The 21,876-nt window shown below is 38.9% G+C and overlaps 1 protein-coding gene and 1 long non-coding RNA gene across 2 annotated transcripts in view; one reads left to right on the top strand and one right to left on the bottom strand.

The window, feature by feature from the left end:
* The first annotated feature begins 30 nt into the window (after positions 1 to 30).
* LOC125132974 (uncharacterized) lies at positions 31 to 12,502 on the top strand. The gene is made up of 4 exons (XR_007136365.1): positions 31 to 97; positions 175 to 270; positions 7,703 to 7,755; positions 12,472 to 12,502. It is a non-coding gene; the product is annotated as an uncharacterized LOC125132974 (long non-coding RNA).
* The window catches only part of KPNA1 (karyopherin subunit alpha 1), an 84,321-nt gene continuing 68,208 nt past the window's right edge, over positions 5,764 to 21,876 (bottom strand). The window contains exons 11-14 of the mRNA XM_047790858.1: positions 19,268 to 19,393; positions 17,579 to 17,706; positions 11,215 to 11,393; positions 5,764 to 9,275 (exon numbers count right to left, since the gene is read on the bottom strand). Of these exons, the coding sequence (XP_047646814.1) occupies positions 9,088 to 9,275; positions 11,215 to 11,393; positions 17,579 to 17,706; positions 19,268 to 19,393 (621 nt within the window). The 3' untranslated portion in view covers positions 5,764 to 9,087. The remainder of the gene's footprint in view (positions 9,276 to 11,214; positions 11,394 to 17,578; positions 17,707 to 19,267; positions 19,394 to 21,876) is intronic.

Here is a 21,876-nt window from a genome sequence, read left to right as displayed (position 1 = left end):
CCCTCGCCCTCCCCGCGCATGCGCTGGATTGCGTTGTTCGGCTAGTGGGAAAGTGAGCAGGGCTGTTCCCAGACCTGACTGGCTGGCGTGGGAAGCAGTGAGTATTTCCGAGAACATTGATTTCTCTTTGGAAACTATGTGACGAGAAAGGACTGAATTTTGCGTTGCCGTTAGCCGCAGGGTTAAGCTCGCCTCTGGATGTGGGCCGTCCGCACTGCACCTTTTCAGAAACGCAGCCGCCCTGGATCTACACAGCCGCAGTGACTCCATGTAAGCTGCTGCTACACAGGTGGCTTTCGTTCTGCTCCCTCCACTAGTTGTGTAGAGCCTGGTGGCGGGTACGAAGGGCGCAAGTAGGTGAAGGGAACGTAGCCAGATTTACGCCTAGGTTGTAAGACTTCGGGTTTAAACGTGTTCCCTAAACGTTTAGGGAAGGGTCAAGAATGTGGGTTAGGGGCCGTCAAAGGCCAGTGCTCAGGTGAGCTTCACGTGGTAGTGCCCGGCCGGGCGCCCGGGGAGCGGAGCTTGTTTTAGCACTTGTGGTTTAAACTTCTAAAGACAGTTAAGTTCAAATCTGCATAGGTGTCTGGGACAGAAAAGGTGGAGTGAGTGGAATGGAGGAAGAAATGTGTGAAGTTGCTCAAAATTAGGCTTTAGTGAGCCCTCCCTAATTTTGAGAAATGATTTCATGACTGTGAAAGTATGTATAAGATACATGCTTTTCAGGTGTAAATTACTCATTAAACAAGAATAAGTTCCCTAGCCTGGGAACCTCCATATGCTGCAGGTGCGGCCCTAAAAAAACAAAAGACAAAAAAAAAAAGAAAAAAGAAAGAAATCCGAACTAGTTTCTCCAATCCTATGTAGTCTGTCCCTCGGTATCTGCAGGGAATTGGTTCCAGGACACCCCACCCCACCCCTTATTATACCAAATTCACTGAATGCTCAAGTCCTGTGTATGAAATTGTGTAGTATTTTCATGTAACATATTCACATCCTCCCCAGTACTTTAAATCATCTGTAGATCACTTACAACAGTTATACAATATAAATGCTATGTAAATAGTTGCCAGGGTGAAGCAAATTCAAGGTTTTTTGGAACTTTCTGGAATTTTTTTTCAGAAGATTTTTGATCTGGTTGGTTGAATCCGGGGATGGGTAGCCCACAGATGCAGAGGGTCGACTCTGATTGCTCAACAAAGAGTGCCCAGTAGAGACTAATTAGTCTTCTGTTTGAAAGATTTTCTGGTAGCCAGTTGAAGGGGCAAATCTCTCTCACGTTTTGTCAGTCAAAAATGAAAGCATTTGGAGTTCCCGTTGTGGCTCAGTGGTTAATGGATCCGACTAGGAACCATGAGGTTGCGTGTTCCATCCCTGGCCTTGCTCAATGGGTTGGGTTAAGGATCCAACGTTGCCCTGAGCTCTTGGTGTAGGTCGCAGATGCAGCTCGGATCTAGCCTGGCTGTGGCATGGGCCAGCGGCTACAGCTCTGATTCGACCCCTAGCCTGGGAACCTCCATATGCTGCAGGCGTGGCCCTAAAAAAACAAAAGACAAAAAAAAATATGATAGCATTTGGAACAGAGTGTCTTTTCATATACTTATTGGGGATAATTGAAAGTATTGTTTTTATAAGGCACAATAGCATAATTAGGTTACCTATAATAAACTAGTGAAAAACCTCATTATTTTAAGACCCTACTACTCTAGTTTGGAACTTAGATGGGAACTGGACAAATGCTTTAGTTTTAGCCAGTGCTAATTAATGATAGAAACACAATGAGGAGGTACAGAGAATGGGCAGAGAACCTTTAATTAAAATAAGTTGGATCATCCATTTATATACATTAAATTATGACTCTAGCTGCTTATTAAGGCAAAGCCACCATGGACCTCCCTTTTGTAACTTTTTTTTTTTTGGTCTTTTTGTCTTTTCGAGTGGCATATGGAGGTTCCCAGGCTAGGGGTCGAATCAGAGCTGTAGCTGTCAGCCTACACCAGAGCCACAAAAACGCGGGATCCGAGCCGCATCTGCAACCTACACCACAGCTCACGGCAATGCCAGAACCTTAACCCACTGAGCAAGGCCAGGGATCGGACCCACAACCTCATGGTTCCTAGTCGGATTCGTTAACCACTGAGCCACAACGGGAACTCCTGTAACATTTTTAAAAAAGAAAACTTTTTTCTCCTTTAACATGTTACAATTCAATTCTGATTAAAATCTGCCTCCTTCCTCTCCTTTCCTCTTCTCATTAGCCTATTTATTGTGATTTTTTTTACTGGGAAGTGAAGAAACACTAACTCATTAAAAAAAAATTTACAAGCATTTCACAGAACAAAGTGTAGGATTTGTTATAAAGAGTGTAAGTAGATCTGTTTTTTTCCACTAACTTCTGTGCATTAGGAGAGTATGGAAAGGAAATTAGCCAAGGCAAACATGTGGCTTGAGGGCTGAGATAAGGGTGTTGGTGCTTAAGTATATTTAGCCCACTAAAAATATCACCAGCATGAGGGAGGCAGGGGGCACACAATTAAGAATTAAGCGGGGATACGGCGTTGCCTTGAGCTATGGTGTAAGTCACAGACTCTGCTCAGATCTGCTGTGGCTGTGGCTGTGGTATATAGGGCAGCAGCTGCAGCTCCAGTTCAACCCTTAGCCTGGGAACTTCCTTATGTTGTGAGTGAGGCCCTAAAAAAAAGGGGGTGGGGTGACAGGAATATCCAGAAATAATTTTTCATCAGTTTTTCCCAGAATTTGGAGAAATTTACAGTAATAAAACTCATTTCTTGTTGTCTGGAACGTTTCTATGAATAGCACCAGGAATTCATGTAAAGAAAATTAAAACTGTGAACATAACTAGTTAAATCTATTCACTAGTCATGCTCTGAAACTAACATGTTGTCCTGATATTGTAATCAGCATGGATTAGGACTAGAAATTTAATTGTTTACTTACTTGGGAGGAAAGGAGCATCAACAACTGTGGCATGGGAGTTCCCGTTGTGGCGCAGTGGTTAACGAATCCGACCAGGAACCATGAGGTTGCAGGTTCGATCCTTGGCCTTGCTCAGTGGGTTGGGGACCCGGTGTTGCCATGAGCTGTGGTGGAGGTTGTAGATGCGGCTCGGATCCTGCATTGCTGTGGCTCTGGTGTAGGCTGGTGGCTACAGCTCTGATTGGACCCCTAGCCTGGGAACCTCCACATGCCACGGAAGCGGCCCTAGAAAAGGCAAAAAGACAAAAACAAACAAACAACCAACCAAAAAAAACAAAACAAACAAACAAAAAAACAACTGTGGCGTGTGTAGAAACAGGGAATACTGAATACTGAAAATATTCCAAGTAAATCCAAAGTAGCTAAAACCGTAATTGGAGATTTGCATTTGGAGCGCTCAAGCAAAGTTCCTTACTCCTGTTTTTAATAATTTGTTTTTGCTGCTTTTAATCTTCTTCACCAGATAGGTGATTTGGAAGTTTCTCTTCCTTTAATGTTTCTTTAAATTTCCCATAAAAGTTTAAGAACTCAGGGTCTCATGTGTGGTTGAAAAGTTTATTCTCCTTGCCACTTGCCACAGTTGGGTACTGTGGATGACAGTATAGTCTTCAGGAACTAAGACTGTTTTAAGATTTTGTTTTGTTTTCAGAAAAAATAGCTAGTTAGTGGAATCTCTCAAAAATGGTAGAGAACCAGTCATGGTTATCTTTGTTTCTACTGATTTGTCTAATTGGTGGAATGCATAAAGAAAATGTTCTTATGCAGCAATACATACGATATGTAAAAAAGAAAAACCTAACAGCCTAAGGCAACCACCAGCTTCCACACTGGTTGGATATAACTGGCCAAAACATTTTAAGTATACCAGAGAGACTGATGAGCTATTTTTGGTATATGTAAACATGGAGTTGATTATATATTAGTTACCTTGTGAAATAAACCCATTAACTTTTCTCAGAAAGTGTTTAGTTGTTTTTATGTAACAAACTTGTGCTATGACAGTGTTTGCTTTTGTAAACTGGGTCAGATTATGTCTCCTGAAAGGGAGATGTTGAGACACTAGCTTTTAAAAGTTGTTAATCCTGGTTTCAAACAGCAGCATAAAGGAATTCCTTTTAGCTTTCTTTTGTAGCCAAGTACCCCTTACTAATATCACATAGATGCACATTCCTTCAGCCATTTAGTATTTATTGAATGTCTACTATGTGCAAGGCACTCATCCATGGCCTAACCAACCACATTCAAGTACAAAGAATCATTAGAGCCATTCCAAATCAAAGTGTAGGAACACTTTGAAAAAGGACATAGAGTGGTCAGGATGATGAGGTAAGCAGAACATACTCAACGACATACATTAAAAGGTCATTGTTAAAACTTTGCGCACTCCTTGGGATGACACGCCTTTAGGGAGTCTGTTGTGTTAAATTCAATCCATGGATGGCACTGCTTTCTATGGCAGTATTCTTCACTCCAAAGCCTTTCCTTACTTCACACATTGGAGTTGTTGAATGGAAATATGTTTCTGAGCTTAGCCATTATGCTACTAAACTTAAAACCAATCATTTGCATATTATTTTTAACTTGTCAGGTCATTTAGAATTTTAGTACCACAGAAGGGGAAAGATGTTTTGGATTGAGAGGACCTACACTTCAGAATATGTAACCTAAATGTAGTTTATACCTGATTTGGTCGTTTCAAGGGTGCTGATAAGGAAGCATCAGAAAGAATGACCCAGCAAAAAAGAGCTGGATCAGCTGTGGCTGCTGTGTCTTGTTCTGGGAATACTTGGCACTGAACACCTCCACTGTGACTGCTGCTTTCAAAGACACAACCAGCGGGGCTTTTCCCCACCTTGTTGGACAGACTGTATCTAAGGGTTGGGACCTTGAGGCAAAGTAAATTTTCATTAAGTCTTGATCTTGTCACCATTATATAGTGACAGTTGTCCACCTCAAAGAGCAGTTGAAAGATTAAATGAGAAAAAGTGAAAGCCCTTAGCCAGGCACCCGGAACACAACAGTGGTTCAAATAAAGAGTAGTTGCCTTTACCTGACCTATAGGAAAATAGGCCGGGACTTCTCTGTCTGCCCCTAGCTGAAAACAGAATGGAATTTCATCTCCCCTTAATCCTTTCTTCTTACCTCAAACTTCCAGATGAAAATTTTATGTCCAGTAGCAATCTGATATCTTTAAAATTAGTATATAATACCTGCTTTGTTGTATCACACATTTTTCTTATGCTCTGGACCCACTGCTATTACTTACCCTTTTCTGACAATAAAAGAGCTTATAGAATATTCTTCTGAACAGACTTACTGTATTAGTAGGGCCACACTGGGCCTTCAGCTACTTTAAGAGTATAAAGTATATATATTAAATTTTAACTTCTGGTGATAGAAAAAGGTAGACAAGATTATTTCCCAACTGTGTAGATATCTATTTACTCTTCTCACTCACAAGTGAAGAAAACTGTTCTGTTAACTTCAGATGGCAAAAAAAAATTCAGATTTGAGACTTCTATATATACATAAGTATACCTATCTCTGCAAATGAGCAAATTTAGGAATGTAGGAGGTAGAACGCAGTATATAAATACGAAAAACAAACAACACCTCTTTCTAAAAGTGGGTCCCTTTACTGAAAATTACCCTTAAATGTCAAAGTTTCCAATATAAATAAAAAGCTCCAAGCCTTAAAAGTTATGACTTGCCTAAAAATGTTCAAAAAACTTATCAGCAAGAAAAAATTCAACCTGAGGAAAACTCTTTCATAATGCAACCCCAAGTTAGGGGATTAAGTAACTGAAATATTTATTTAGCACTAAATTCAAGGTTGCCTGTGAGTGGCCATGTACAACAGGATTGAATTGACAAAGGTTGGTTTATAAAATATACTACATATTTTTCCTTAGGCAAAATCTGCAACAATCTGGAATAATTCAGATTTATTATGGGATAACTGTCAAAGTTTATATCTGTGACAATAATGATGAAAAACGACCCAGAGCCCATTCAGCTTTATCCGGCAGATGGAAGGAACAATCCTAGGGCAGTAAGAGTTTTCAAAAACAACATAGCTGATAAAGTTAAGTCTTAAAGGGTTCTAATTACTTAGTGACAACATGAACTAAAGGGTTCCATGGAAAACTCTGTCTCCTAAATCACACATTGTTCCGATCATCTTTACCTTTTTGGTGTCTCTCACTCTGGTCCTTCAGATACAAAATGCCTTTACATCCCAGTGTTCTCAATGCTTCTCTTCCCCACCAAAGTTCTCATTTCAAAGAATACACTTTGAAAGTTTGGAGGAGGGGAAAGGGGGGGGCCTGAGGCCAAGTCCCCCAATCAGTATATAAAGCCGCAGAAGAGTTTTCCCCTTGAAATCTAGATGTTTTTGTAATGAGTAACATCTTAGTGATAGGGTAATACAGTAAACTGAAAGTAAATTAACACAATCTGCCAGGTAGAGAATTAACAGTAAGACTTAACAACTACCTCCTAAAATGTCATTCTTTCACCAAGAATGCCGCTTTATCAGTTCCAGCAGTTATGCTGAGATTTAACTTTGAATCAGTTCCAACTTTTATATTTAAAAAATTTTTACTGCAAAAATTTAGCTCATGGCTCATGAACTTCTAGGACAGGAGAGCAAGATACCTTCCTCGTTTTAGACAGAAAATAGACCACATTAATTAAATGGACTTTGTTTTAATTCACTCATTGAGACACCTCCAGTTGCTACCAAAAATTTCTAATGTATGCTCTTCTTGCTAACTTGAGGTAACAACTTTTCAATTTTTTCCTTTCAAAGTGGCTTATCAAAATGAGATGAAATTTTAAAAATTATCCAATAGGTACATGATTTAAAACATCCTAGAGAAATGTTACCAGTAATTTACAATTTAAAAAAACTCAGCCACAAAAAAAGCCAAAGCTAAAAACAAGATTTTTACTATGAATCAGTGCTTCTATTACCCTTCCAAAAGGATTATATTTTAATGTGATGTAAAGGCAACAATGAAAGTTTTTCTTTAAATTAACCACCTAATTTGTCCCTAAAATTACAAGAATCAAAGTCTTTTACAGGTCAAGTGCAGTAAACTAAAATGTTCTTTCAGCACAAAGCAGCACTAGAAAAAGTAACAGTTATATAGATGGGAGTCGACTAGTTTTGCAGTGGCTGCTCCATCAATAACAGACAACAGACGGTATCCATCCAGAGCACAGACACAACTACAGACTAGATTCGAAGACTGCGTCACACGCTTGGCTCATAAATGTCCTTTGTCTTTGTATCTTTCTACTTTGAATGAAGTGGATTTTTTAAAGTTTAAATCAGGCCACATAAGTTGGCTGCTTAAATAACATGATGAGGTATGAAAGCTCTGAATATCCCTAACATTCAGCAGGATTTACCGGAGATGTATAACAGCTTGTCAGGGGAACTTCCAAATAGTTACACTTTGGGGTTATAATGAATTCTAGAAGAGGACAAGATTAAAGAGGTTTAAAGGGATATTCTCTGAAAAAGAAATGAGCAACTTTTCCTTTAGAATTCGTTTCGAACAGCACATCAACAAAAAATCTTCTCTGATAGTGTGTCCCAACTTTGCGTCAAAAAAAAAAGATGGCCAGCTAGCACCAAGAAGTCGTATTGAACTCAGTTGCAGCTCTCTTGGCAATTAAGCTTATTTTTTTGTTCCAGTCCGAGTGCAAATGTGGATCGCTGAAGACAGTTACTGGAAGCGCCATTTGCAGGTAGAGATTACAGTCATTATTAAATGAGCCAGAAAGTAGAAACTTTTTTATTTTATGGAGGGGACTTGACTGGGCAATACTAGGAGGAGATGAAATGATTAGGGAACAATGATATAAGAAAACGATCACTGCCCTTATTTGGGTTAAACAGGTCATGTCGAGAAGATGGTTATTTAAGATAAGGGTGCTACTTATGTGCAGCATGAATATGTTACAATCAAGCTGCACCCAACTAAGAAAAGAAAAATTCCCCAAGTAACTTTTAAAAGTATGTGTTATTTGCCAGTCACAGAAGGGAAAAGCACCTAAGGGTGGACTCCAATTTAATGAGGACCTTGATCAGGACCACAAAGCCTGAAACGTATGTTTTAATGCAGAAACACAGCCTCTAGTCACACTGGTTAAGTTTGGGAAAATCAGAGGTTTTTTTTTGTTTTGTTTTCCCTGTTTGTTTTTTAACTTTTTTATTGAATTATAAGATATGGTTTCAATCACTAAGGATGCTAAATCTTCAAACCAGCATTGGAATTGAACCACTTCCAAATCCTAAGACACATAAAACCAAAGAGAAGCAATAGCCATACAAATTATATGTGCCCCTCTCCTTTCTGCTATAAGGGAATCTTCAAACCAGCATCACATTTAAGAGTCAAAGTGTTAATTCTTCAGCATTCCCGACAACTAGAAAGCACATTCACTGAAGGCTGAAGGTGAGGGAGCAGATGGTTTAACTTTAATATCTGTGGAGAATGGCGCCAATAGAGGAAAGAAAACCATCCAATTTCAGTAAGGATTAATGCAAACTTGGCTAGAAAAAGCCACCAGGTAATCCAAGGGTTCACTGTGGAAGAACTCATGAAAAGTACTCTGAAGTACACAACAGGTCTAAACATCTCCCTTGTTGCAAGTAGTTGTGTGAAATTCAAGATAAAGTTTTAGTTTCATCTTTTAATGTCAGTATTTTTTTCCCCACATTAAAGGGAATGAGGAGGAGTCCTCTTTTTCCCCCACAAAAAAAGGGAGCCACATTTTAATATGTGTACATTCCCATGACTCTTTATAATATTTAAGTGCGGATCTCCAAAGCCTAGGGATTTTCCATAAGAGAGTGGGCCGTTCTGGTCACCCTTTTATTAGAAGGGTATTCCACCACAGAGAGCCAGAGGTTTTCCAGATGTGTGTAAGAGAGCAGGTGCGCAAGGCAAGCAAATGAGCGCAAACAGTATTATGGAAAACATTTGAGAAGTTAGCTCCATGAGGACTGTGGGCTCCACAAGAGGACTTGACTGGGTAGCCTGGTCTGACACAGGAACATGAAAGCAGAGTATTGCTTCAAAGCTGGAACCCTTCCATAGGCGCCTCACACTGCTGGAAGATGTACTGCTGCTGGCTAAGGTCAACCTGAGGTGCAATGCTGCTGTCCTCATCCTCGGTCCCGAAGTAATGCTCAATAAGATCAAAGGCCTTCTGGTAGATCTCCTGGTTTTCATGACTCTGTAAGAATTCAATTTTATCCAGACCTAGAATGAAAAATTAAAAAAAATCTGTTGTATATCTGTGGAAATTCTAATAAAACTGTATTTTTCCATATGTCTCTTTCCTGATGTAAAGGAAGATGCTATTCTCTACTTACTCTCATTAGCATTTTGCAACAGCATAGAAAATACTGCTGGGATTACATCTAAATATTTGTATTGAAAACTGACATCTTAAACATATATGTGCAAGCAAAAGCCAGTCCCAAGAAGCAGCAATATCTCTAATAGTCAGACATTATCCAGTGCCTAGAGCCAAGAGCATAGGTTTTCCTACTGGACTGTGTCTGTGTCTTAATTTATTCTTGGCTCTGAGCGACCTAGTATTTCAACAAATGTTTAATATACTTAAATCAATCAGCCAGAATCAATTTCTACTACTTAAATTAAGAAGTTCAATAGAAAAGTTACCCAACACACATTCCCTTTAAGTTTAAGCTCATTTGAGCTAGGCTTGCTTTCACCTACGGCCATAAGCAACCTAAGTGCTACAACAATACCGGAAAAAAATGTTAACACTGCTCAAAAGAAAAAAAAATCTATATCAAAATTGAAAAGAGCTCTTTCCTACGGAGAAAGATCTGGGTAGAGGAACATTTGTCTCTTTTTTTCCACAGGGGTGTGGGGGGGGCATGCCACATCATGTGGAAGTTTTTAGGCCAGGATAGAACCTGCACCACATCAGTGATGACGCCAGATCCTTAACCCACTGAGCTACCAGGGAACCCCGACTTTTGTCTTTTTTATACATTTAAAAATCTCTTAAACAGACGTATAGTTTTTAATAATCGAGCTTTTAACACATGGTTAAATTATTAGTCATTTTGAAAAATAATTCTGCATTCTACGATAAACTTGAAGATGAATGTGCCTGTGATCCCTAATCCCAATCTTAGGAACACTAGAGCCAATGGTTCTCAATCCTGGATGTGAATTAAAATCACTTAGGGAATGTGAAAGTTTTTTTGTTGTTGTTTTTGTTGTGTTTTTGTCTTTTTAGGGCCACACTTGCAGCATATGGAGGTTCCCAGGCTAGGGGTCCATTCAGAGCTACTGCTGCCGGCCTCTGCCAGAGCCACAGCAATGCCAGATCCTTAACCCACTGAGCGAGGCCAGGGATCGAACCTGCAACCTCATGGTTCCTAGTTGGATTCTTTAACCACTGCGCCACAACAGGAACTCTGGGAACGTAAAAGTTTTAAGGTACACTGGTAAACTAGTGAGGAAGAGTACAATAAAGACTGATAATAGAAGACTGAGGAAACCAAAAGGCAGATAGTGACTCTATTGTTTCTAATGAAATGCTCAGAAACCTTTAGTCAAGAACACTTTGGAAACACAGGGATTGGGGGATGCAATTCAAAATCAGAACTCTAAATCTTACAAGAGAAAAGGAGTGGAGGAGTTCCCGTCATGGCTCAGTGGTTAACAAACCTGGCTAGTAACCATGAGGTTGTGGGTTTGATCCCTGGCCTTGCTCAGTAGGTTAAGCATCTGGTGTGGCTGTGAGCTGTGGCGTAGGCCGGTGCCTACAGCTCCAACTGGACCCCTACCCTGGGAACCTCCATATGCCAAGGGTGCGGCCCTAGAAAAGACCAAAAAAGAAAAAGAAAGAAAGGAGTGGAGTAGGGCATTGTCTACAGCAGACATGGATGGCTCCTTGAGGCTCAGCTGGACTGGTAAGAATACAAGAGTACACACTGGCAAGCAGAGCCAGGGAATGGAAGAGCCCAATGTAAAAAGAGTTAAACTTAGGAAAGTACTTGCTTCTCTTCACATCTACCATGCATATTCTTTTCCAGTTCTGGATACTCAACATTATTTGTATGAGAACAAATTTTCTGTGAGTTTGATAGATGTGGACAGGCCAGGAAAGCATGGAGAAAAAATAATTTTAGGACATCTAATAAAGACTCTATCTTACCATAAGCCTCTTCAATCAAAGCACAGTAAGGATTAATGCCAGTGCCGTTCCTTTTGGCTTCTTGTTCTCCAAGCCTCAGGATGTTTTCCAAGCCATTTAGGGCAACCTGTACAATCTTAGAGTCCATGACTGTGAGGAGATCACAGAGTGGCTTGATACAGCCCAATTCTACGAGGTACCTAAATTAATACAAAGGATAATTTAGTAAAACAACTTTTAATTTTATAAAATTTTTATGAAATTGGGTTATCCTCAAATTTACTATAGAAATAAAGGTGGGCACCCATTCCACCATACAACCCACACCCTGTCACCAAAAAAACTACATCAGGCTTCTAGACATTTTATCAAACTGAGATGAAAATTTATGTCCACACAAAACTTGTAAGAATACTTACAGAGGTTTTATTCATAACTGCCAAAAGTTAGAGGTAAGCAAGGTGTTCTTCAACAAATGAATGAATGAATAAACTGTAGTACATTCAAACAATGGACTATTATTCAGTGATAAGAAGAAATGAAATGAGATATCAAGTCATAAAAAGATGTGATGCAATCTTAAATGCCTATCGCTAAGTGAAAGAAACTGGTCGAAAAAAAAAAACCTCCATACTATATAAATCCAAATATATGATGACGTTTTGGAAACGATAAAACTTATATAAAGGCAACAGAAAAAACAGGTTGCCAGGGATTTGTGTGATGAGGGTGAGGGAGTAGCGATGAAAAGGCAAAGCAGAAGGGGTTTTTAGGTCAGTGGATGACGCTACACTGGTAGAAATATTCATTAAAAATCTATAAATTGGGAGTTCCCATTGTGGCTTAGCAGTAACAAACTCGACTAGTATCCATGAGTTTGATCCCTGGTCTTGCTCAGTGGGTTATAGATCCAGTGTTGCCGTAGGCTGTGGTGTAGGTCAGCAGCTACAGCTCCAATTAGACCCCTAGCCTGGAAACTTACACACACCGCAGATGTGGTCCTAAAAAGACCAAAAGAAAATTAAATTGTACAATACAAAAGAGTGATCCTTAATATATAAACTATGAACTTAAGCTAATAACAACAGGGGAGGGATGTATACAGAAACTCTGTACTATTATCTCAATTTTTCTATAAATCTAAAAATGTTCTTTAAAACATCTTAATTTTTTGAGTAGTTTTATGTCATATTTAGCTTTATTATTTACTAAGGATGACTTTAATAGTATTGTGTTTAATTTTATTTAAACATTTACTGATGGTTGTTTTCTTTTTAGGGCCACACCCACAGCACATTAAAGTTCCAGGCTAGAGGTCAAATTGGAGCTGCAGCTGCCAACCTATGCCATCATCACAGTGCGGGATCTCTGAGTTGCATCTGAGACCTACACCATAGCTCACGGCAATGCCAAATCCTTAACCCCCAAGCTAGGCCAGGGAATCAAATCCACATCCTCAAAGACACTACATCAGATTTTCAACCTGCTGAGCCACAAGAAGAACTTTTACTGACAATTTAGATGATATGTCCTAAAAATAAACTAGCATAAAACCATTTCTGACCATTTCTCCTTTTTAGTCACTAAAACCTGTCAACAATTCTTTCAACATATCTCTAAAATTCTCATTGTTTTTCTTAAAAAGACAAAACCAAGCTTCTTTAGATCATGTTAGTTGCTGCATATTTAGAAAACACAGAAAAGCATAAAGAAAAATAAAAAAGTACCCAGACATAACCATCACTTTTACATCCTAGCTATGTGATATGTAAACTGGATGATTTTGGGGCAAGTTACCTGATCTGTGACTCAGTTTCCTCAACTGGAAAAGTCTGGGAACAACAGATTAAGTCTGTCACTAAACCCCAGCAAAATTTCAGAGTAGTTAAACAGATGACTTACATATCTGCACTTAACTTCACTGACCTATATAGGCAAGTCTACTAAACTTCAATTGTTATTTCAGAGACTTGTTCAGAATCTCAAAAGTTGTCCTCAAACTTTACCCCAGTCTATACTTGATATGATCTCCTATCCCCACTAGAAATCTTGGTTCATTGACTTCTAATCTTTATATTGCTTTTAATAACCTCATTTACTTTTGTAATACTGTTTGGTTATGAAATCTTATTATGGAAACCAGTGTACTGAAAATATGATTGAAGATTAAAAACAAATTTTAAGGTGGCTAGAAAGCTTCTAGAATTATAAAATTTATATAACTAGTCATATATTAAGTTAAATGAATAAGTATGGACTATAAGATGACTAAAACTTTGTTAAAAAATGCTACCCAAGGAGTTCCCATTGCAGCGCAGCAGAAACAAATCCAACCAGGAACCATGAGGTTGCAGGTTCGATCCCTGGCCTCACTCAGTGGGTTAAGGATCTGGCATTGGCATAAGCTGTGGTGTAAGTCCCAGACGTGGTTCGGATCTGGCATTGCTGTGGCTCTGGCCTAGGCCAGTGGCTACAGCTCTGATTAGACCCCTAGCCTGGGAACCTCCATATGCCTTGGGTGTAGCCCTAAAAAGGACAAAAGACAAAAAAAAACCCAAAAACAACCCAAAAATGTGCTAATACATAAATCCAGGATTCTGAAGATACGAGTAGATTTTTTTTGCAAAATATGGAATTAGTACTTTGTATTCTGTCAATTCATTAAATGAGTTCTGAGTTTCCAACTTTAGCTACTTAAAATGAGTCCAAGTAGCATCCATGAGATGCAGATTCCATCCCTGGCCTTGTTCAGTGGGCTGGGGATCTGGCGTTGCTGTGAGCCATGGTATAGATTGCAAATGCAGCTTGGATCTGGCATGGCTGTGGCTGTGGCTGTGGCCTAGGCTAGCAGCTAGTCTGATTCAGCCCGTAGCCTGGGAATTTCCTAATGACGCAGGTGCAGCCCTAAAAAGAAAAAAAACCCGAAGCTTTCTGGGTAGGAAAATTTATTCCACAAGAATTTATCTGGAAAAGTGAATTATATTTCTCAAAATTATATTAACATGTTATAACTGAGAGCTGATCCAATTGGGTAATTTTACATTTAGCAGTTCCTTTAGGAATGAGAAATTTATGGGGGAGAAATCCATGCCAGAGAGAGGAGGAAAAATTTTAAGAGACCGAATTGATAAAGTCAGATTTCTTTTAATGAGCAACAAACTCACTGTGTCTTAAATCATCTCTCTCTTTTTTTTTTTTGTCTTTTCTAGGGCTACACACACGGTACATGGAGGTTCCCAGGCAAGGGGTCTAATCAGAGCCGCTGGAGCCACCGGCTTACGCCAGAGCCACAGCAACATGGGATCCGAGCTGTGTCTGCGACCCACACCACAGCTCATGGCAATACCAGATCCTTAACCCACTGAGCGAGGCCAGGGATCGAACCCGCAACCTCATGGTTCCTAGTCAGATTCGTTAACCACTGAGCCACGATGGAAACTCCTTAAATCATCTCTTTTAAATCAAGTATGTGCTTCTTCTGTGTCCTAATTTTTTTTTTTTTTTTTTGGTCTTTTTAGGGCCACACCCCGTGGCATATGGAGGTTCCCAGGCTAGGGGTCTAATCAGAGCTGTTGCCTCCAGCCTACACCACAGCAACGCCAGATCCAAGCTACATCTTCAACCTACACCACAGCTCAAGGCAATGTCGGATCCTTAACCCACCGAGCGAGGCCAGGGATTGACCCCACAACCTAATGGTTCCTAGTCGGATTTGTTTCCCACTGTGCCACAACAGGAACTCCTTCTGTGTCCTAATTTTTATCAACGACAAACACCACCATTCTCTCTAGTCATCTTTAGCTCTCTCCTCTTTTTTACAATCTCTAATCTGCAACCAAGTCCTACGGCTTGTTCTTTACCACATCTAGACTCATGCCACAGCTATTATCTTAATTCTAGCCATCACTCTACACTATACTACTGCGATGGCATCTTCACTCCTCTCTTTGCTCTCCTCAAAACACTGTCTTCTTCATATCACTCTCAATGTTAAAGACACTCCAAAGTCTTCCCAATACCCAAGATGAAGGCTTTTATTCAAGTTTTCAAAGTCCATCAATACTTAATTCCCCATCCTTGGAAACCTATAACAAGAGTGATTTGCCTCTTCCAATAACCTTTACTGGGCTCGTTCCCTCACACTTCGCATCACAACCTTCTCTCTCCTCCAAATTTGCCACATCTCTCTACCCAAATGGCAAGTTTCATCTCTTTCATGTAACTTTCTTTAATTCCAGGCCACATTCTTTACCCCTCATTTTTAAGAGCCACAGTATGTATCAGCATTTGATAATATTTAACCTGAAATTATGAATATTTCCTAAGGTATTCTAACAGGTTCTTGTATCAAATCTTATCTTCTGAACAAAAATAAGCAGAAGCAGAGTCCCCAATGTGGCTCAGCAGGTTAAGAACCCAACTAGTATCCATGAGGATGCGGGTTCAATCTGTGGCCTTGCTCAGTGGGTTAAGGATCTGGTATTGCTGTGAGGTGTGGTGTAAGTGGCAGATGCACCTTGGATCCTGAGTTGCTGTGGCTGTGGTGTAGGCCGACAGCTAGAGCTCCAATTCAACCCCTAGCCTCGGAAATTACATATGCCACAAGTATGGCCCTAAAAAGACCAAAAAATTTTTAAAAATTTAAAAATTAAAAAAAAAAACCCAGAAACCACAGATGTCTTTTTTAGTGATAAAATCAGTTTATTCTAATTTGGACTGTAATATTTTTGAAGTAATCTTTCAAGATAACTATCTGGTTAAGAAAAAAACTGCTAGGAGATTGATAATTCACTTCATTATTATAAACAGCTATGCTGAATTTTAAAAAGGGACAGTAGCCATTCTACTCCTCACACAGCAAATTACCTGTGAATACTATTTTTTTTCTTTTTCTTTTTTGCCTTTTTCTAGGGCTGCACCCATGGCATATGGAGGTTCCCAGGCTAAGGGTCTAACTGAAGCTGTAGCTGCTGGCCTACGCCAGAGCCACAGCAACGCAGGATTGGAGCCGCGTCTGCGACCTACACCACAGCTTGCGGCAACGCCAGATCCTTAACCCACTGAGCAAGGCCAGGGATCGAACCCGAAACCTCATGGTTCCTAGTAGGATTTGTTAACCACTGAGCCATGATAGGAACTCCCCTGAATACCTTCTGATGAAAGATACCATAGTATTTTAGAAATGTCTTTAAAATATGTACATGTACAGTCTAACCATTTCAAGTAAGAATTTATATTTGCTATAAAATAGTGACAAAAATTATAAATCTGAATTTGAACATAAACCTTGACTATCACAACTGGTCTGATAACATATATTACTAATTACTGCCACCTAGTGGTGGCATACTTGAAATCACAGTACCCTAGAATGAGAATTTTGGAGGTTGAAGAAGATACAATCTCATACAAATATGCTTTTGAAGACCACCTTAAGTCTTCCTTGAATAAGCTATCCATGATGAACTTTACTAAAATAGCTACTGCATATGCTAATATATTTAAATTTTAGTATTTAAGGTACATGTTTTCTGTAACTGATCTGTTCATGAAATCTTAGGACTACTTTATTTTCTCATGTTTAAATTCCCAACACAGCACTAGAAATCAGCACTGGCTGAGCACCTACATTTGACCCACAAAGCAACAATACGAAGAGTAGCTATGTTTCCCCAGGATCACCCATGTGGAAGGCGTTAATAGTTTAACAGTCATTGGTAACCATCTTCTCTTCATTTGAAATCTCTCAAGAATGTTAAAGACAGGCAGAGTCTAGGTTCCATTTGCCCATATGAAATACTGTAATATCCATAATTAAACATTTGATTAGATGATGTTACTCTGAGGAATTGATTCCTGTCCACATTTATGCCTTCTCTAGCCATAAGATAAGCTGCTGCCCTAAGGGCCATTTAGGTCTGAAGCTAATACATATCTCTCCCTTTACTGAAAACCATTAGTAGTTTAGGGTACCTCCTTCTACTGAATTTTAATCTTAGATATACATCTCTTTCAAGTCTGGTCCAATTCTACCACTAAGACATCTAAACTAGAAATAGAAAGAGTTAGCTATTAAAGTTGGACTCTAAGGATTCTACAAGTAACCTAGAACCCCCAATATGTTTCTGACCAAGCAGCTTCAGAGAAGGTTCAAGCCACCCCTTTAAGTAATTTCTATTGCCTCAAACTTCAACTATGCCTTCCTTCTCACATCCCAGAATTATTTTCTGCAAGAAAGAATGGGAGATAGATAAGGAATCAAATATATACTTGAGTCTAATTAGGAAACTGAGAATTAATCTTCAAGGAGGTTAGAATGGAGCATTCTTATTTGGGAGACATAATTTTCCTTTAATTTATAAGACACTATTTGGCTAGTACTTACTTGATTTGTTCAGCTGATCCTCCAGAAGTTGCATTTGTGATGGCCCAAGCTGCTTCTTTCCTTGTCCGAAACTCAGCAGTTTGTAGTATACTAATGAGGGCTGGAAAAATGTTGGCATCTATCACAGTCTGAAAAAAAAATTAAATAGAAAGGGAAATTACAAGACTTGTAAAAATGTTCATGATACTAATTATAACTTTTCAGCTAGCTTCATGTGACACCGCTTCCCTTGTTAAAAATAAACTGGAAGGAGTTAACCCCTCATTATCCCTAACCTTTTGGTTATTCTTGGTATCACTGACAACAACCTCCCTAAGTTTGTGACCTGGTAATATCCTAGTTTCTACTGGAGTTCTTTTCTCTTTTATTGCTCTCTCTTGTTCCACTCACAATAACAAACTATAAAGTTCAATTCTCTATTCCTCTGCTTTTTTCATTTCTCTCATAGAATCCACTCTGACATGTGTATTCTAACTCTCCAGTTCTCACTTCTCACTGGAGCCCCAGCCTAAGGTAGCTGACAGCTTACCTTATATCTGCTAATGACCTTAAATATATTATCTGCTCTTTATTTCGGGTCTCCTTTCTTTTTTTTTATTACTCAAATGAATTTATCACATCTGTTGTTGTATAATGATCATAACAATCCAATTTCACAGGATTTCCATCCCATAACCCAAGCACATCCCCCACCCCCTCGGGTCTCCTTTCAGACCTCTCTAATTAAAGACTTTCTTTGTATTTACTTATTTATTCAATCAGTCACCAACTTTCCTTTACATTCTCAATTCTGGCTCTCCTAATCCATCTTTTCCTTTCCTTTATCATTGTCACCATCCTATTTCAAGCCACTCAGATTATTGTTTTGAGTTCTTTTTATTCAGTCCTCTCTTATACTCAAGTAGTCTTCCCTCAAACTGCTTTCTTCACGTCTCTCCTTAGCTCAAGAACCTAAAGTGGGTTTATGTCATTTACTATATCAAAAAACTGAGAAATTCTACAAAAGAGTCTGGTAGTAGCAGACAAACCACAGCTGAAATCACCTTGTATGCATGCTATAAACTGCCATAGTTATCAATCTCAGTTCCTGACAGCCTTCTAGGGATAACTAATCATTCTTTCCTGGTTGAGAACGCTGTTACACCAGTGAGGGAAGTCAAATTTGATGGAAAGATGCTTCATCTTAGTCCTCTCATTTACGAGAGGTGTCCCCCTGAGCACATCATTTTATTTCTCTCAGCCTCAGTTTCATCTTTGAAAATTTTGGATTAGATGACCTATCCTGAACCATGTGGCCCCTACCTGTCTTCCACTCAGGTTACTCTCTCATTAATATAAGGACAAAAATAAAGGGCAGATAACCATTTAGAGAAAAATGGGTCCCCAAAGGTTCATGAAAAATTCAGGGAATCCAACACATGGGTCCACTAGAAAATAAATATTTTACTTGGCAAGAATAAAGCAATCTGTTCAGCATAAAGTCCATCAAAATATTTTGAAAATACAAGACACTGTTTCTCAGATCTTGGCAAATCATCAAATATTAAAGGCAAAGAGAAAGACCCAAGGCCTAAGTCTTAAGTTTCAAAAGATTTAACCTCTATGGTGTTGTAAAAAGTAAGAAGTAGACTAAATAAGACATGGGAAATTAGCAGTCTCCATGGCAATAATGAAAAAGTCAGAGATTACCTGGATCTGTGCCCTGTTTCCAGCTGTGATATTAGATATTGTCCAACATGCTTCCTTTTTGATAGACTCCTTTGGGCTACTCAGCAAATGCAACAAACTCTGTAAAGCTGAGCAATTCAGAATTACCTAAAGGAAAAGTTTGAAAACTTTTAATTATTGTATTGATCTAAACAGAAGTAAATCTTTAACTCAAAGAAATAACATCTCTCCTTGAAATTTTAGAAATAACCAAGTTTTAAAAAGTTTCACTAATAACAAATTCATTTCTAAGATTACCAAAGCAGTTTCATTATATAGATAGTGCCAACTGCTAAAAATACACAATAAGGCACAACGTGGCTTCCTATGCATACAGCATATTAAAATGCCTTTGTATAAATACAGCAAGTGGCCAAAAATTCATAAATGGTCTCAGATTTTTAAGTTTTCTGACAACTCTCTACATGGTAGTCAAGGAATCAATACATACTTAATGAAGTAGACCAGGCGCCTTATAGGATACAGATTAAAAGCATATGCCCCCAGCTTACAAATATGAGATAAGACAAATATACATCAACAAGAAGATCTACTCTACCAGAAACTAAAATCATAAAGTCATAGATTAAAATAATATGTGGGCAGGCTCAAGAATCAATCACTGAACAAAAGCATAGAAATCCAGTCTAAAAACAAATGCAAATATTTATAACAAAATAAGTTCTTTCTGGCACAGAGAGCTAAGGATCTGATGTTGTCACCTCAGCACCTTGGGCCACTATTATGGCATGGGTTTGATCCCTAGAACTTCCACGTGTCATGGGCATGGCCAAAAAAGAAAAGAATTAAGTATGGAATAAAGTTAATCCTTTCTTCCTCCAATGACCTAATAGATGGTATCAGAACAAGGGGTAACTACTTGAAAAATGTTATGAACTCAATTCTTTACTCCAAACATTTACTAAAATAAATCTGCAGCCAATGTAAAGAGGAAATATAAAAATATTTGCATGTCCAAAAAACATGAAAATTAAAACACATACCACATAATGTGAAAAATTTGCAAAAGAAGGCTGTTGTCTTTAATATGTAAACTGATAAGAAAAACTACAATTTTAGTTGAAAATTACCTTGCAAAGTAACAAAAGAAACAACAAAATGAAGTCAATTTTTGCCTATTAACCAAAAAAATAACAAAACTTGTGATTTAATATGTACAGTCTTTCCAAATAACATCATAAAAGATGTCACAAGGCAATTTTTTTTTTTTTTGGTCTTTTTGCTATTTCTTGGGCCGCTCCCGCGGCATATGGAGGTTCCCAGGCTAGGGGTCCAATCCGAGCTGTAGCCACCGGCCTACACCAGAGCCACAGCAACGCGGGATCCGAGCCGCGTCTGCAACCTACACCACAGCTCACGGCAAGGCCGGATTATTAACCCACTGAGCAAGGGCAGGGACCAAACCTGCAACCTCATGGTTCCTAGTCAGATTCGTTAACCACTGCGCCACGATGGGAACTCCAACAAGGCAATTTTTTAAATGCCAGAGACATGGTCTGGCAAATAAGAGTGTCAGAAGTTAAAGTTACAATACTTAGGGAGAGGCAGTCAGGAAAAAAAGACTTCATGGTCGGGGGAGGGCCTTGAAACACATAGGATTTTATAAGCAAAAAAGAGGGAGAACACAGCAGATAGAAAAAAATGCTGACATAGGCTACCACAAAGTACCAAAATAAAAGAATGTATATAATGGACTATTACTCTGCCATAAAAAAAGAATGAAATAATGCCATCTGCAGCAACGTGGATGGACCTAGAGATGATCATACTAAGTCAAAGTTAATCAGACAGTGAAGGACAAACATCATATGATATCACCTATATACAGAATCTAAAAGGATACAAATGAACTTATCTGTACAACAGAAACAGACTCACAGACCTTGAAAGCAAACTTACAGTTACCAAAGGGGACAGGTGGTAGGAGAGGGACGAATTGGGGGTTTGGGACTGGCATATGCACACTGTGGTATATGGAATGACTGGCCAATGGGGGACCTGCTATATTTCACAGGGAACTCTACCCAACATTCTGTGATAATCTATATGGGAAAACAATCTGAAAAAGAATGGATGTGTATACATGTATAACTGAATTACTTTATTGCACAGCAGAAATTACCACAACACTGTAAATCAGCTATACTTCAATAGAACTGTAAAAAATGAAAAAAAAAAAAAGAAGAAAGAAAAGAAAGAAATAAGACCAGTGAAGCTATCAGGGAAGGGTTCTGTACCCAGAAAATTAATAATAGGCTAGAAACAATAGTGAGACTAAAACACTAAATCCCTTGGAGTCTTTTCAAGGTTCTTTTTTCTCATAGGCATTAGAGAAGCTCATTGTTTCTAGGAAGAAAGTAGTGTGAACAATGTTATTTTAGGAAAGATTAAGCTGTTATTCAGGAAAATATACTGAGAGGGGTAAAGGGAAAGGAGGAGGATAAATAAGATGGGTATGGCAACAACCCATGCATGAGAAAAATGGCCCAATCTAAGGTAATCAAACGTGTATCTAGAAACACTAGGAATTGGTAAGACCTGCAGACTTGCTATAAAAGACATGGAGACAC

The sequence above is a fragment of the Phacochoerus africanus genome, chromosome 1 (assembly GCF_016906955.1).
Source record: "Phacochoerus africanus isolate WHEZ1 chromosome 1, ROS_Pafr_v1, whole genome shotgun sequence".
NCBI classification, from domain to species: Eukaryota; Metazoa; Chordata; class Mammalia; order Artiodactyla; family Suidae; genus Phacochoerus; species Phacochoerus africanus.
Note: the sequence above shows the minus strand (reverse complement) of the source record. Positions and strands in the feature narration are given on the sequence as shown.